At 36.0% G+C, this 16,908-nt stretch overlaps 1 protein-coding gene across 1 annotated transcript; it reads left to right on the top strand.

The window, feature by feature from the left end:
- Nucleotides 1-551: 551 nt before the first annotated feature.
- Nucleotides 552-2,408, top strand: LOC142605766 (bidirectional sugar transporter NEC1-like). The gene is made up of 6 exons (XM_075777205.1): nucleotides 552-600; nucleotides 883-919; nucleotides 1,008-1,218; nucleotides 1,667-1,825; nucleotides 1,931-2,050; nucleotides 2,184-2,408. Exons 1-6 carry the CDS (start codon nucleotides 552-554, stop codon nucleotides 2,406-2,408), a joined length of 801 nt encoding a protein of 266 aa, XP_075633320.1.
- The last annotated feature ends 14,500 nt before the right edge of the window (nucleotides 2,409-16,908 follow it).

Raw genomic sequence — 16,908 nt, forward strand, 5'->3', positions numbered from 1 at the left:
TACTTTGATTACCTTGGCATGCATCGGTTATTAGTAAAAGCCAACACTTACATGATTTAGGTGAGTCAATCAAATTTTTAGATAGCCAACTAAATTAATATACAATAGCATACGTGGGCTAGTGTATTTAGGTCGATCCTTAATGATATTATGGAATATTGATTAGAGCAAACATCTTTTAGAATTGTTTGTGAGATTAACGTTTCTTTATTTTCCTACTCCTCACCCCAACTATAATGTGACATGGTTATCACATTACTCAGTTTCAAAGTAAATGGGTTGGCAGATTTTTTTGGCAAACTTTGGCTGTTATCTTAATTATATCTAAAGTCGCGCATGGGTGGGCAAGTTTCTAATAACCATATCAGAATTAGAAACAAGATAATAGAAACCAAACCACCAAACTCAATATGATTTACCAAACTCTTTTTGGGGTTATATAAGAGAGGGCATTGGGATAGTTCCATTTGAAGCTCTTCGTAGTCTTAAATAGATATCTATACGAAGAGGTTTCCCAGATATTCTTTGGTATCTCACATTGCATCACTAGCATGGGGTTCTTAACAGAACATCAATTGTCTCTCATATTTGGTCTGTTAGGTATAATGATGCCTTTAGTTTGTTTTTTTAGGTATTTATATGGTTATATTTTAGTTCTCATATGTTAATTAATATAATTCTTTTCAAATGACTTCATGAGTAAATCCATTAACTGTCCCTAAGATCATCTTTAAGATGCCTTTTCTAGATTATAGACTTTTTACCTTGCAATTGTTTACTAAATCTTCACAATGCTATTCAATTTCCATGAGATTTATCAAATTTCATTTCATATTATGTGAATTCTTATTAGCTAATAATGGGGTTTCTTTTTGTATGTAGGTAACATTGTGTCATTTTTGGTGTTCATGGCGCCAATGTAAGGAACTATGAAAAACAATTTTATATTTTTACATATGAAAAAATCACATGACACTGCTGCTAACCTAAGCTCTTCTCTCTCACAGACCAACATTTTACAAAATTTGCAAGAAGAAATCATCAGAGGGGTTCCAATCCATACCTTATGTGATTTCCCTTCTTAGTGCAATGTTGTTATTATATTATGGTTTCCTCAAGACAAACGCTTATTTGATCATTACCATCAATGGCATTGGCTGCGTTATTGAAGTAATTTACTTGACTTTGTACATTATATATGCCCCGAAGAAAGAGAAGGTAATTGTACAACAACTTTTTGTGTGAAAGTAATTTGAGTACGTCTGTATAAAATCAAAATAAAAGAAATAAATTGATGATTTCTTCCTTTAAAACCAAAAAAAATAGAAATAAAAAAGATGAACTTGTGTGGTCGGAAGAGTCTCTACCACCAGCTCTAGAGGCTTTGTACTTTGACAATTTCTGTTTTCTGAATAATATTTGGTTCGTTTAAAAAAACAATAAAAAAAAATGAAAAATAGGGAAAGAGTAAGAAGAAAAAAAAAAAAGAATATGAGATATCTCCCCTATGTTTCCTCTATGTAATGTAAGTGACTAATTATTTATTATATCACCAAAAGAATAATCATGTTTACAGTCATTGCAATGATATTTAAGATTCGACTGTGTTAGCTATATGGCTTATTGATACAAGAATAGGTTAAATTCGTTTTATGTGCATTTGCAGCTTTTTACAGTGAGATTAGTAATCAGCAATATAGGGGCCTTTGGTTTGATTATGGTAACCACAATCTTCCTTTTAAAGGGGTCCAAACGTGTTAATGCCATTGGATGGATATGCGCTGTTTACAACCTAGCAGTTTTTGCTGCTCCATTAAGCATCATGGTATGTTCTAGCTAGTGAATAGTATATATATCATGCATGATAGTGTGTCTATATATATATTTCATCAACTTTCAAATCATGGAGCTATAATATTTTAAATTGCAGATGCGAGTTATAAGAACCAAAAGTGTAGAGTTCATGCCTTTTACTCTCTCCCTTTTTCTCACCCTTTGTGCCACCGTGTGGTTCTTCTATGGATATTTCGTAAGGGATTTCTTCATTGCGGTTAGTTCCTATATCAATATTCTTTTATAGTTTATAAGCAACATACATGCATGACTCTCATACTCTTTTTCTAATTAAGTTTTAAAAATTATCATGGGAATGGATAATCTTGTCTAACACAATGGATAATCAGTTGCCAAATGTCATGGGATTCCTATTTGGAATTTCTCAAATGATCCTATACATCATTTACAAGGATGCTGCAAATAAAGACGTTGAAGCAAATATGAAGCAACAAGAAAGCAACGCGGAAATAAAGTTGAGCTCATTTAATAATTCAAAATTCTATCCTCAAGCTGATCAACCAGAAACCATTAGTCACAATTGTTTGTTTACGGCCAAAAGCTGCAATGTGTAGAGAAATTAGTATCTGCTTAAGATCCAACACTGATCACAAGATTGAGAATAATAACTCTTAATTTCCATTTCAATTGAAAATTGGATGTTGACGGTGACACACAAAAGCTTAAATAAATTTAAGAGATTTTTCCTACTCTGAAATTAATATATATATATATATATATATATATATATATATATTTTGATAACTTTTTTTTTCACTTTTGTAGTTTCCTCTTTTTCTCCTATGTTGTAGGATTAATGATGAGAAATTTCAAGTGACTACCACAAAAAATAGTCCCTTATGATTTTCTTCATTATTAATTGATGGTTTAGTATTAGTAATAAAATATCAAGACAACTTGAAGCAAGCAATCATAATTTCATAGGCTCGATGATGAATACTAATACTATTAGCACTACTAAATTTTGGTCTCACCCATGGATGGGCAAGACATCTCGCATGTGTTGGTGTGTACATAAAAATTGAAGTTGCTAACGATGATTAAAATTCTAAGGTATGATTAGCCACCTATATTTAATTGGTTTTATGCAAATACAAATTGCACTATCAAACTTTGCCTAAAATTTAATTCAATTCAGTCATTTATCTTTTATCTTTATTCAATTTGGGTCTTATTATTAGTGTCCGTTAGGGGATTGCTGTTAAGTGTCCAAAAACTATGTTGTTTTTGAAAATTTTAAATTCAAAAATTAAAATAAAAATATGGAAAAAATTTTAAAAATTAAAATCAATTTTTTCCTATCGACTCCTCGCGGCTGCTCGACCGCCCATCACGTTGACGCTCACACGCCTTTCATCTATCTCAGCCTCGGTGCGAGAGATAATGGTATGGAGGTGTGTCATCTCAGGTGTGTGACTAAAATATGAGTTAATTTTATGGACATTACCAAGGATAAGTGAAGTCGCCACCAATTCTTAGGTTTTTTCTAGGTGTGATTGGTCACTTGACACTATTTGATTTTATTATCAATCATAGGCTAAGAAAAATGTCATTTTCCTAATCTATGTGGATGGATAAAAAATCTTGATTTTTGAGTTCGAAAGTCTGGTTACGTGTGGGGAAGGTATTAGGCACCCCACGATGGCTGTCTATAGACAGTCATTTGTTTTGGTATAAAATCATAATTTAAGGACATTGGCAAATGAAAACAAGCTATTGGCGTTAGCTTTTAGGGCTTTAAATATGTACGGTTTTGAGGTTTGGTATCGGAATGCTTATGGTCTCAATTTGATGCTTTCCAACTGTGTTTGGAATTGTTGCCATATTTCCACGGTGAAAATCCGGCAACATTTCGCCTTATTTTCGTGGTGGAAAGGCAGCAGCGCTTCATCTTAGAAGCATCATAGCACACAAAATGCTATTCTCATCAAGCATTCGACATGAGAATATGGCAACAGGGATGCCCCATTTTCACGGCGAAAATCCAGAAGAGTTTTGCATTTGGTGCGCTATAGCGCACCGACTGGGTTTTGCATTTGTGTATACATCGCGTATCAACATGCTCGTACTGTGACGAGCCGAAGCCAATCAAAGCATCAAGCATGTTGATGCGTGTCACATACATGGGGAAACCAACGTCACTTAGTGACATGGATCCAGACAATCAAACTGCGATGATCGTGCACACAATATAGCATGAATATGCACCTATGGCAATCGTCTTGAGCACAAACCCACACTACAAGGTTAAGAACTCTCATGACTAGAGAGGGTTAATCACGTAGCCACGAGAGTCCATCATACAAAGTGCACACACACACACACACACACACACACACACACATACATACATACATCATGCACAATGCAACCACATAGAGCGGGAAAGTAAATTAGACATTTCCAATGTTCCAAAGGTATGGCCCCGCAAGGTACAGGAAATGTAAAATAGACATTGCCATGCCCAAGGTGTTGGAAAATCATATTTTGTATTGCATACCAAACATATGCAACGGAAAATTAACGGATCTACTTCATTCGCAATTAATAACATGTACTATGTAAGTTTCTGAATTTAAGAACAAGAGAGCGTACCATAGTGCAGTGAAATTCAAAACCAAATATTAGAAGCACTTAGGAACACTTTTAATCTTCGCTCCAATTCCACTTATGCCCAAGAAGTGTGGTCTCTTAATCAGTTTACACTTATGTGTTCAAGGGAGAATCAGAGAGTGGCTCACACTCACATACACACCATTTTAGTCCTCACAACATCTAAATGAATATTCTGTATGTTTCTCTCCTTATATGTATAACTAATTATCTAATTGGGCTAGCCTTTTGGGTCATTCCAATTGGGCTTTAGCATGTGGCTTGGAGTGGGACCAAAAGGGAACAAATAAGACTCTAGCTCCAATGTGTCTTGGGCTTTTCTGTCAACTCTTAACAAGTTCAAAGTTACCATTGATTATATTTAATACTACTATATAAATATAATTGCACTAGAAGCCTTATTAATAAATTATATCCCAAGACTTTATTATACATGCAACTACTTCATGAAAATATTCATAGTAATACAAAGTCATGAATGTTGACTGCCACTCTGAAGATTACTACATCTCAATCCTTGAGTACCCAGTTTAATCATTTAAGTTATTCATCATATATTTATGAAATCCAATTTCATAAATATATACTTTAGTAACTTCTTACTAAAGTGGTTAGGTCTAACACTTTGAATAACCAAACCTATTAAACTTATCTTAAAGGAATATTTTATATCTCAGTTAAGAGATTATGAATTCCATCTTGAGAATATATATTCCATCAATATTAAATGCGACTGCCCAACAAACTGAGGATTTGATCATGACTTTCGATCTCACTTCTGATAAATCAAAGCAATCTACACTTCATGATCAAGTTCATTATCCTCTCAAGATTAAGAGTTCATGTAAATAGAAGTTGTGAGATTTATTATTCATTTGATAGTCGTTAGGAGAATAATAAATCTCACAGTGGTGCAGTTTAATATGTTTTAAATCTTAAAACATATCAATATAGTGTGGTGGGCCTTTTTGCAACTGCAGGCTGGGCTGCCTCCTGCCACGATATGGCACAATGGTTCTGGGTAGGAGAGTTAGGATCAGCTTGATTGTAACACACCCCAAGCCGGCTTGTACACAAACTAAAACCCCTTTGCTAAAACTTTGGTCACATGCCCATAGCAAAGGAAACTGTTGGAAAAGATTTATAGCAGACATGTGTAATATAACAACAAAAGAAATATTCTTCTTTCAGCCAGAAAACAAAGAAATACTAAATGATGATCTCAATAAAGAAAGAAGCAATGTAGCAAACATAAATGCAACATGAATAATATGATAACGATAAAGAAAAGAAAACACACTAATGCTTAATAAATAAAATAAAAGGGAAGAATGGTTAGTCTGTCATGCTTGATTTCCCTACGGAGTTAAGTCCAAGAAGGGAACCACTCTTCAATGTGGGCAATCTCACAAGAAGATTTTTGCCACAGAAATTATCCACTTTGAGAGAATTGGCTTAAATGGCTAATCCCTAAATTTCTTAATCCTTACTAGAGGGTAGGCTTTTAGAGCGAGAAAAGGGATTAGCCTATTGGTGCATGCCTCCTATCTCACTCTTGCCTATTTCTTTGTCTTTCTTTCTAATTCTTTTTCCCTTCTGAGTTTTCTGCTCTATTTTCCACTCTTTAGTTCCTTCATGATGTTGTTATGTTGTACTCTCTTCTTTCTCCACTCCTTGTTGTTCACTATGCATGGCTGAGCCCCCTTTTATACTGCCTACCGTGACTGGGTTTTTACTATTTTACCCCTTAACCACTTTTCTCTTGGTGTGGGTGTCCATTCCAGACCACCCACTGGTCTGTCAGTTGCCCAGCCACCACCACTTATGTGTGTTGGTCGTGCCACATCCCATTACTAGAAAAAGAAAAAGTTTTAATTTTTTTGCTTGCTCACCATGGCATTCCCATCTGGATAAGGGTGGGCATTCTCTCTCACTATCCCTCATGGCATGCACCTAGTGATTCCAATTCACCTTTCCCTCTTTTAGGTGGAATGTCATCCCAGCAGGACATTTCCTGTAAAAGAGTTTGAGTGGAAACCCCAAAATAGGCTCTCCCCTTCTTCCCACCACCAGACCATACCCTCTCTTACCTCTAACCCATGGCCCACCACTCTTGTATTAGCTGGGTACAAGTTAGTGGTGCCTGAGCCTTATGCGTACTCCACTTTCATGTATGTCCATGGTTTGTCTGCTGCTCATGCGTTTGCCATGGCCTGAAGGCTTTTCTGCACATTTTGCTGCTCATTCTTGACCTCTTGTGGCGTGAATGAGTCTCTAAGCTTTCATTCTTTATGTCTTTCTTCTTTCTCAGGCTGGGCCTTGCTTGATTATGGGTTTTCTTTCTTAAGTCCATCCTTTACCCCTTTTGCGAGTCGGTTAGCACTTCTTCCATACCATTATGTCCTTCCTGCCATGTTGTTATTTAACTCGTGCTTGTTGGGCCTCTTTTGGGCCTGCTATATGCCTTCCCTTTGCTTAATTCCAGTGGCCCAGTATTAGCATTAGGCCAGTATCCTTGCTATTTTGGGCTTCCATGGCCCATTCCATCGCTTCCAGGCTTCCTTGGCCCTTTTCATTCTTTTGGGCATCCTCAGCCCATTTCATTTCCTTAGGCATCCTCAGCCCATTCCAATTCTTCGTTCCCATGAGTTTTTACTAAGCCTTTTGGGCTTCCCCAGCCCAAATTACCACATCCTTTACTTTTGAGGTTTTTTAACCCCTTACTTACTTAATTCATCACTTTGGGCTTCTTTGGCCCATTGCTTGCTTTCTATTTCTCATAATGCCCATGGGTTTACTACTTCTTTCTCTGGGCTCCTTTGAGCCCACTTGCTTTCTTTGAGGCCCTTTTGCTATTTCTTAGGCCTATGATCCATGATTCTTGTCATTCGGGCGTAATGGTTTTTTTTTTTTTCTCAATTTACTAACTATTTTCCTCCCATATTGTTAGGCTTCTTCCTGCTATTAGGCCTCCTTGCGAAAGTGGGCATCAACACATATCAACTAGAAGTCTTCACTTCCTTGATCAAGACAAATCATCTTAGTTGATATGTTATAGTCTTCACAAATGAAATGCCCAATTTTATCACCAACTACGAACTAAAATTCTGAGTTTACAAAGAACTTGTGATTTATATCTTCTGTGACTAAATCACTTAAATCAAATACTATGCACCTCATGGACTATAATAATGTCACATTAGTTCATTTACAAATAGTCTCATATAATTAAATAATTTAATTATTTATGACATGCCAATAAATTGGATTTTAGGGCATAAACCCCAACACAAGGAACGCGGCCCAAGCAAGGAGCAGGAAAATAAAAGGGGGTATAAGGAGGGGGACCCTAATACATGCTCTAGAGAAGAGACTTAGAGAGAGAAAAAGAAAAGACAACACTGGAGGGGCTAGGCTCCCTAATCTACTGACATTGCCCTCTATGGGCTTGCATCCTCTTGCTTGCATCCTTGCCCTTTTTGCTCACACCTAGGAGGTCAAACCCTTGCTCCAAGCATCCTCGCTCCATGTGTGTACATGTAAAGACAAAGGAAACAAGCCAGCAGACAAGCAAAGAAACAAATGGAACGAAAAGCATGCTAAAGACAAGTTAGGAAAAGATGCCAAACGGGGGCAAACAAACATGTGTAGCACATGAAGAGGCAAGGAAACATGTTATCAAACAAAAAGGGGTGTCTTAGTGTTCGTAAAACACATGAAATAATAGATTTGTATCTTATACAAATACACGTAGCGAAATATGAACAGATCTACTTCATTCATGATTAATAACATGCACTATGTAAATTTCAGAATTTAAGAACAAGAGAGCATACCTTGGTGTGATGAAATTCAAAACAAAATATCAGAAGTACTTAGGAACACTTTTAATTTTCACTCCAATTCCACTTTACGCCCAAGAAGTGTGGTCTCTCAATCAGTTTCTAAGGGAAAATAAGAGAGTGGCTTTCACTCACATACATACACCATTTCACAATGATGTCTCATCTTAAAATTCTGTATGTTTTCCCCTTTGTATCTAACTGATTATCTAATTGGGCTGATCTTTTGGGCCTTTTCAATTGGGCTTTTGTGTGTGGCTTGGAGTGGGACCAAGCGGGAACAAATAAGACTCTAGCTCCAATGGACCTTGGACTTTTCTGTCAACTCTTGACAAGTCCAAAGTTTTTATTAATTATATTTAATACCACTATATAAATATAGTTGCACTCTAGGCCTTATTAAAAAATTATATCTCAATACTCTATTATACATGCAACCCCTTCATAAAATATTGGTAGTAATACAAAGTCATGAATGTAGACTGCCACTTTGAATATTACAACATCTTAATCCTTGAGTACCCGGTTTAATCCTTGAGTACCCGATTTAATCCTTTAAGTTATTCATCATATATTTATGGAATCCAATTTCATAAATATATACTTTAGTAACTCCTTACTAAAGTGGTTAGGCCTAAAACTCTGAATAACCAAACTCATTAAACTTATCTCAAGGGAATATTTTGTATCTCCATTAAGAGATTATAAATCTCATCTTGAAAATATATGTTCTATCAACACTAAATATGGTTGCCCAACATACTGAGGTTTTGATCGTGAATTTTAAATCTCACTCCTGATATATCAAAGCAACCTACACATCATGATCAGGTCCATTATCCTTTTAGGATTAAGAGTTCATGTAAAAAGAAGTCGTGAGATTTATTATTCATTTGACAGTTGTTAGGAGAATAATAAATCTCACAGCGATTCAGTTCAATATGTCTTAACTCTTAAAAGACTTTAACACTTCAACTAGAAGTCTCCACTTCCATGATCAAGACAAATCATCTCAGTTGATATGTTATAGTCTTCGCAAATGAAATGCCCAATTTCACTACCGACTACAAATTAAAATTCTAAGTTTACAAAGAACTTATGATCTATATCTTTAGTGACTAAATCACATAAACCACATACTATACATCTCATGAACTATATGATAATGTCCAAATATTCATGTTACCATTATTTTAGATAATAATAAAATAACTTTATTAATCACAACATTAAATCATACATAATGTCATACATAGCATCATACAATAGGATTGAAGGGCACTAATCCTAACACTCAGGAGGAAAAATGTAGGTTTGGATCGAGTGTCCATAGTTCCATTGGATTGGAGTATGGACAAAACAAACTCATGCATGAACATGTAGGCAAGCGTGCAAAGATGCAAAAAGCAAAGAAAGCCAAACAGGTGGCACTAAACAAGCAAGGAAAGTATATCAACATCGCACGAAGTGGAGAAGGGTGTGTATCAGGCACACCAACACTGCAGGGGTGTATCTCACAAGTAGTTACACCTTATCAATCCCTCGGAGGAACGAATGTGACCACACAAGTACAAGCCCACAGAGGGCACAAAGCATGGCAAAGCCTAGATCTAGAGAGGCTAACATGAAAATAAAGCATAAAAGCAAGCAAGTAAACATAGACGTGCAAAGGAAATGATCCAAACCTTTTAATATAGGCCTAGGTGTATGGATGTAGGCCTAAACCACAAGATCTAGATCTACACCCCACCAAAAGGGCCAAAACACATGAAAAAGAGATATCAAGGGATAAAACGACTTTAGAAACACATGGCATAGCAACCAACATGAATCTAAGCACACAAGCATGACAGGGAGCACATAAACACATAGATCTAAGTATAAGGACATAGATCTAAGCATAAACATGGCAAAGAACACATAGGCATAACATGACAAGGAGCCTAAAATTATGTGGATTTAAGCACAAATATTAAATTTAGACATATCCTAGCCCAAGAAGGCTAGACCAACAACATCAAAGCGATATATCATGGCATAAGAAAGGACACATGCTAGATAAACTATAAAGACATGCTAGGAAGCAAGAACATGCTAGGAAAAGCGATAAAGCATTTTATTACGGAAGACAAAGTTAGGAAAAGCTATAAAAGAAAAGGGTGTGGATTGTACCTATAAACCTCAAATTCAAGGTATGGAACAAGGAGCGGAACATTAGGTGCAAGAACACTACCTTGATGATTGTAGAGGAAAGATGAGAATGCAAGGTGTTTGGATAGATGTGTTTAGGAGAGAAATTAGAGAAAGGAGAGAGAGGATCTACCTAGGAAAACTACCTAAAACTTTTTCTTTTTCTTTTTTTTGCAAAATCAAGGTTTTGGAATTTTACATAGATGAAAAGTGACCCTTCGGCTTCTGGCACACCTTGTAGGGCCGCCGGCCACCCTGCTGACAACAGCAGTTTTGGCCTTTTCTTGGTCTAGCTTTGGACACATATTTGAAAGTCTTCTCGGATTCAGATTAAGCTGATGTTGGTGTCCTTGGAAAGCTCTGGATGTCTACTTTCCAAAACACTAAAGAAATTGAAAATCAATGGTCAAATCAAAAGTTATGGCCTAAGGAAGCGAGTTAACATGCTTTGCACGGTTTTCAAGATATCTTAACCATTTTAACTCCTATTTTGATCCATTAATAGTCATTGGAAAGGGAATTTGATAATCTTTACAATGGTGCTGGTCCCAACCAATTCTGATGGTCAAATCAAAATTAGAGTTTTTGGTGCCCCCAAAAGTCAACCTCGGATGAAACTTGGTCAAAGTTGATGAAAATCACCAAGAAGCTCGGGTTTGGTGTAGAAACATAAAAAATCTTATTTTGGGTTGATTTTGACCAATTTTGACTTTTAGTCAACCTAGGGTTTACTAGGGGTATTTTGGCCAATTTGACATGAAATGGCACTTCGAGTGCTCCAATTCCCGAACAAGTTGCGCCACGTCAATCTAGATGTTTCCGCAGCCCCATGGCAAAAAGATAATATTTTTGGAATTTTCAGGGTCTAGCATGCAAGTCAAGGGCGAACAAAATGCAGTGTCTACAACTACCCCTTCTTTATTAGATATCTCTAGTGCAATGAGAGGTGTCGGATAAAGAACGTGATTCCGCATTTTGTTGCCCTAAAATTACGTGCGAAAACTGTGCTGCTCATAGGTCAAGACCAACCTTACCTAGCAAGATTAAGCTACTGCAGCTGGTCTGGAAAACTTTTTCTAACTTGGTCCTCAAATCTGGGAAAGAAACTCTGGGTTTTTTTTTGTTAAAGGTCAACTGGTCAATGTTGACAGGGTCAACCCTAACCGACGGCCCTTATAGGTACGTTGGGCAGACCCAGCGACCCTACAAGGAGTGCCAGGAAACCCAAGCCATACAAGGCCCTATAAAGGGGCCCCAAGGCCTCATTTTGACCATTTCACTTTTATTTTTCTGAATTCTCACTTCTAAAAGTTTCTTTAGAGCAAGTTGCGATCTAGTGGGTCTGGCTTTTAACATCAGGTCACAACTTTAGTCTCCAATTCTGCACTTGAGATCAGCATCTATTTTCTCTTTCTTTCTATTTTCTACTAGTATATTAGTAGCGAAGCAAGTAGGAAAGCATGCTAGTATTTACTTTGTTTTTAGTTTTTCTACATATATGTTTTCTTTTTCTTTATCATTTATGCCATGATGATGTTGGAAAACCTATCTGTACACATGTTTAAGTAGCATAGACAAACTTGCATATGTTGGATGTTATGAAAACACATGAAACACTAACTAAAATAAAAGAAAAGCTAGGTAAATGTGAGAGACTAATCATGATATAGATGAAAAATTTTGAGAGGTTGAAAATGTGAAAACAATGCAATTTTAAGTGAGTGTAGTTTTGGAAAATATAGGACTAAACGATCGCTGCCGAATCTGAATCCCAATGAATGCATAGGATTAAACGGTCATTGCCGAATCTGAATCCTGGTGAGACTAAACGGTTGCCACTGAATCTGAATCTCGAAAAAGGCATAGGATGCCTAAGACTAAATAGTCGCTACCAACTCTGAATCTTGACAAATGCATAGGATGCATATAACTAAACGATCATTGCAAAATCTAAATCCTGGTGAGACTAAACAATTGCTGTCGAATCTGAATCTCAGACAAGGCATAGGATGCTTAGGACTAAATGGTCACTGCCGAATTAGAATCCTAATGAATGCATAGGATGCATAGGACTAAACAGTCATTGCCGAATCTGAATCCTGGTGAGACTAAATGGTAATTGCCAAATCTGAATCTCAGAGAAGGCATAGGATGCCTAGGACTAAACGGTTGCTACTGAATCTAAATCCTAATGAATGCATAGGATGCATAGGACTAAACAATCGTTGTCAAATCTGAATCCTGATGAATGTGTAGGATGCATAGGACTAAATGGTCATTGTTAAATACAAATTCTAGTGAGACTAAATGGTCGCTGCCAAATTTGAATCTTGAAAAAAGTATAGGATGCCTAGGACTAAACAGTCACTGCCAAATCTGAATCCTGATGAATGCATAGGACTAAATAGTTGTTGCCGAATCTGAATCCTAGTGAGACTAAATGGTCGTTGCCAAATCTGAGTCTTGAAGAAAGCATAGGATGCCTAGGACTAAATGGTCGTTGCCGAATCTGAATCTCGAAGAAGTCATAGGATGCCTAGGACTAAATAGTCGTTGTCGAATCTGAATGCTGATGAATGCATAGGATGCAAGCGACTAAACAGCCATTGCCGAATCTGAATCCTGGTGAGACTAAGCGGTCACTGCCGAATTCAAATCTTGAAGAAGTCTATTTTGAAAACTTGGATACTTTTGAGGCAAAAGAGATAGGATTAAATGGTCATTGCCAAATCTGAATCCTATGAGAGATATTTTAAAAACTTTGATATATTGAGGTAAAAAGAGATGGGATTAAATGGTCACTACCGAATTTGAATCCCAAGCGAGAGGTATTTTGAAAAATTGGATATTTTTGAGGCAAAAGAGATAAGATTAAATGGTCCTTGCCAAATCTGAATCCGAAGAGAGGTATTTTAAATACTTAGATATTTTTAGGTGGAAAGAGATAGGATTAAATGGTCACTGCCGAATTTGAATCCCAAGACAGAGGTATTTTGAAAAATTGGATACTTTTGTGGCAAAAGAGATAAGATTAAATGGTCGCTGCTAAATTTGAATCCCAAGAGAGGTATTTTGAGAATTTGGATACTTTTGTGGCAAAAGAGATAGGATTAAACGGTCGCTGTCGAATTTGAATCCCAAGAGAGAGGTATTTTGAAAATTTTGACACTTTTAAGGCAAAAGGAGATAGGATTAAACGGTCACTGCCAAATTTGAATTCCAATAGAGAGGAATTTTGAAAATTTTTATATTTTTTAGAAAACTAGACATTTTGGTATGAAAATGCATGATATGTGTTAGGCAATAGGGTTAGTCATACATACCTGTTTACTTGCATTGCCAAATGTTTTTGGGCTTACTAACCAATCTTGAATTTGCTTCCACAGGTTATGTCTCGACAGGTGAGATCCAGCAATGCTCATGGGAAGGCTCTCACCATTACTCCATCCCGAGCTGACTCGTCTAGTAGTGACAACGATAATATTTCGGCTAATGTACACGTTGCATGAACTCTTTAGAGGCGCTTCGACCGAGGTGGTGATGACCCCACGCCCCCCAAGGGTATATATATAGCACATCGTACTAGGAGTCAATGTTTGATGGAGACGACCAATGCCTCGTCTCAATCCTGCACTGGTTTAGGAGGTGGTTCTTCGCACGCTCACGATGGTATGTCTGGCTCTCAAATCGGACTGTCAAATTGAAAGATATCACAATATCAAGTTTCCACGATCTACACACATTTCATTTAGTTGAAACTGATCACGGGTGTATAATTGAAATTAATTTTGATTGCTCACTAATAAAGTAATTTATGTGATTGATTGTTGAATTTGATTAAAATGAGTTTGGTTGCTTCGAAATAAAAGGATAATCTAATAATATGGAAATTATTGACAATTAGGCTTTTGGAAATAATTATCTTTCAAATAATTATTCTTTTAAGGACTTAATTATCAAATTAAAATGGATTTTATTTGGAATACAAGTTTGAAAAACGTCCAAGTACAAATCCCAACCCAAAAAAGAGTCCAAAATGAACCAGAAAGGAAAACCAAGCCAAGCATTGAGGAGTGCCAATTGGCACTCCAAGAGTGCCGATCGGCACTTCCACAATGCTAATTGGCACAGGTTTTAAGTCTGGCCCGAAAACGTTCAGCCTAGGTCTCAACTTTTAGGGATAAAACCTAACCTAATTCATATCTGCTAAGTTTCTAAGCAACCCTACCTTATTTTTTAAGCAGGCACATCTCTATAAATAAAGGAGAAAATTTAGAATTCAGCACCCCTCTCTCCCCTTACGTTAAAGAAATTCTGGAAGCCTTACTTTAGAAATTTCTTTTTTGTGAGTGATACTATTTTAGATCTCAAAGAGGTTCATCTTCTTTGAGCCCTAAAATACTCCCCCTTTCATAATACATTCATGCAGGTATTTTCTTACTTTTTTTCTTTCTCTCACAATTTTATCCCGTTCTTGTTTTCTTTTCATAAAAATGTTCTTGTTGCTTTTCATTTTTTTTTTTTTATGGATGTGTGTTTTGTTTCTTTCATTATTCATCTAATCATGTTCTTAAATTGTTTTTTGCATACTCTCCCTCTATCCTTTCTTTCAAATTCATAGGCTTAGTTTAGGTTTTAATATATCAATTGATTAATATGCATAGATCTAGGGTTAAACTCCTTTTCAAAGTTTGTAGATCTGCAAGAAATTTATTATGAAAGCTACATCCTTTTTTTTTTCTAATAAAAATATGGTCAGTATTTTTCATTAATATACAGGTCTAAATTTTTTTTAAAAAAAAACAAGATCCATATTTTTTTATTAAAGTACAAATCTGAATTTTTTTTTCTTTTAAACAAGACTAAATATACTGTAAGTGCACAATTGCACCTGGACCCAAAGATAACTATGGGCTCAGGCCCAATGAGCCTTAAACAATAAAATTTGTAGAGCGTGGGCTTGAAACCTAGATTAGAAGTGATGAGAACTTGATAACGGGCTAAGAGTTACAAACACATGTAAATAACAAAAGATGATTGTAAATAGGCCTCCTCGGACGTAAGCCGAGGACTACTTCTGTATTATTTCTATTTCTTACTTAAAAGTTACAATTCTTAGTTTCTTTCTTTGTTGCCGATCCCCCTTCTCTCTGGCCTCCACCCCCCTTAAATACTTCCTTCCCTGATACTTTTTGGACAGTGACTAGAAGTTTCTGCCCTACTGTTCAGGGATCACTTCCCCATTAATGCGGCCAGGGAGGTAGGTGCAGAGTCTTTAATGCAGAGGTGGCAGCCTTTGCACTTGATATTTTCTTTAACACTGGTGTATCTAGAAGGTTCAGGGCCTCCCCCTTTTAACCAACAGTCTTTCCAGAATTCTGCCTTGACCTTTGTAGTGAATCCTGAGTCCTCTTGGAACGGTCCGAGGAGGAACTCACCCTCGGCTGTATCCTCGGACTCTCGGCATATGGGCCGATTCATAGTACTAAAAAATTCCTAGCTTATGAACAGATCGGCCCTCCTTGCTAGAGCCCAAAGGCCCACATGCCCACCTGGATCATTTTACTCCCCACATATACAGATCTGAATTTTTTTTTTCTTTTAATCAAGACCAGATTTTTATTTTTCATTAAAATAAAAATCTGAATTTTTTTACTTTTAAACAAACCATATCTGTATTTTTCATTAAAATATAGATCTGAATTTTTTCTTAACAAACCAGATCTGCATTTTTTATTAAAATACAGATCTGAATATTTTTTTCTCCTAACAAAACCAGATCTGTTTTTTTTTCATTAAATTACAGATTTGAACCTTTTTAATAAAATCAAACCCTTTTTTCATAAAAATTTACACTTTAATAAAAACAATTCTCTCCATTTTAAATTATATAGACTAGATATGAATTTTTTATAAAAATATTCATTCTTTTCATCGAATAAACTCAGATCTAGAATTTTCACCAAAAAATCCCATCAAATTTTTTTTTTTATAAATAAAATTGCAAATCTAAGACTCTTAAATGGTGGATTAACTTTAGATTTAGAATTTAACATGGCATTTGTTATAGTTAAATAATATCATACAAAGGATACTAAAATGATCATCTCTGAGTCTAGAAGACCGGACTTTGTCCGGGCAGAATGGGTGCCTAACACCCTCCCATTCTGTAACCTAGCCCCCAAATTTTAGATCTTAGGTTCGTAGAGATAATGCATTATTTTCTTTTAATAGATTGTAATTAGGAAACAAAGTTTTGTATAATTCTTTCTATCGCATTGTATTCATTTATTTTATCAATGAAACTTGGAATTATTCAGTTATGTATTTTACAGTCTTTTTCTTTTTTCTTTTTTCTTTTTTGGTAATAAAAAATAAGTGGCAAATTCACATAAATCTCAAAAAGAGA

The sequence above is a fragment of the Castanea sativa genome, chromosome 8, assembly GCF_040712315.1.
Source record: "Castanea sativa cultivar Marrone di Chiusa Pesio chromosome 8, ASM4071231v1".
Classification (NCBI taxonomy): Eukaryota; Viridiplantae; Streptophyta; class Magnoliopsida; order Fagales; family Fagaceae; genus Castanea; species Castanea sativa.

What these genes read in the sequence shown, in the direction of transcription:
- LOC142605766 (XM_075777205.1), top strand. Translation starts at nt 552, where the DNA reads ATGGGGTTCTTAACAGAACATCAATTGTCTCTCATATTTGGTCTGTTA. An exon ending in TTGGTGTTCATGGCGCCAAT is followed by an intron (nt 920 to 1,007) that starts GTAAGGAACTAT and finishes TCTCTCTCACAG; the next exon opens with ACCAACATTTTACAAAATTT. An exon ending in TAAGGGATTTCTTCATTGCG is followed by an intron (nt 2,051 to 2,183) that starts GTTAGTTCCTAT and finishes ATGGATAATCAG; the next exon opens with TTGCCAAATGTCATGGGATT.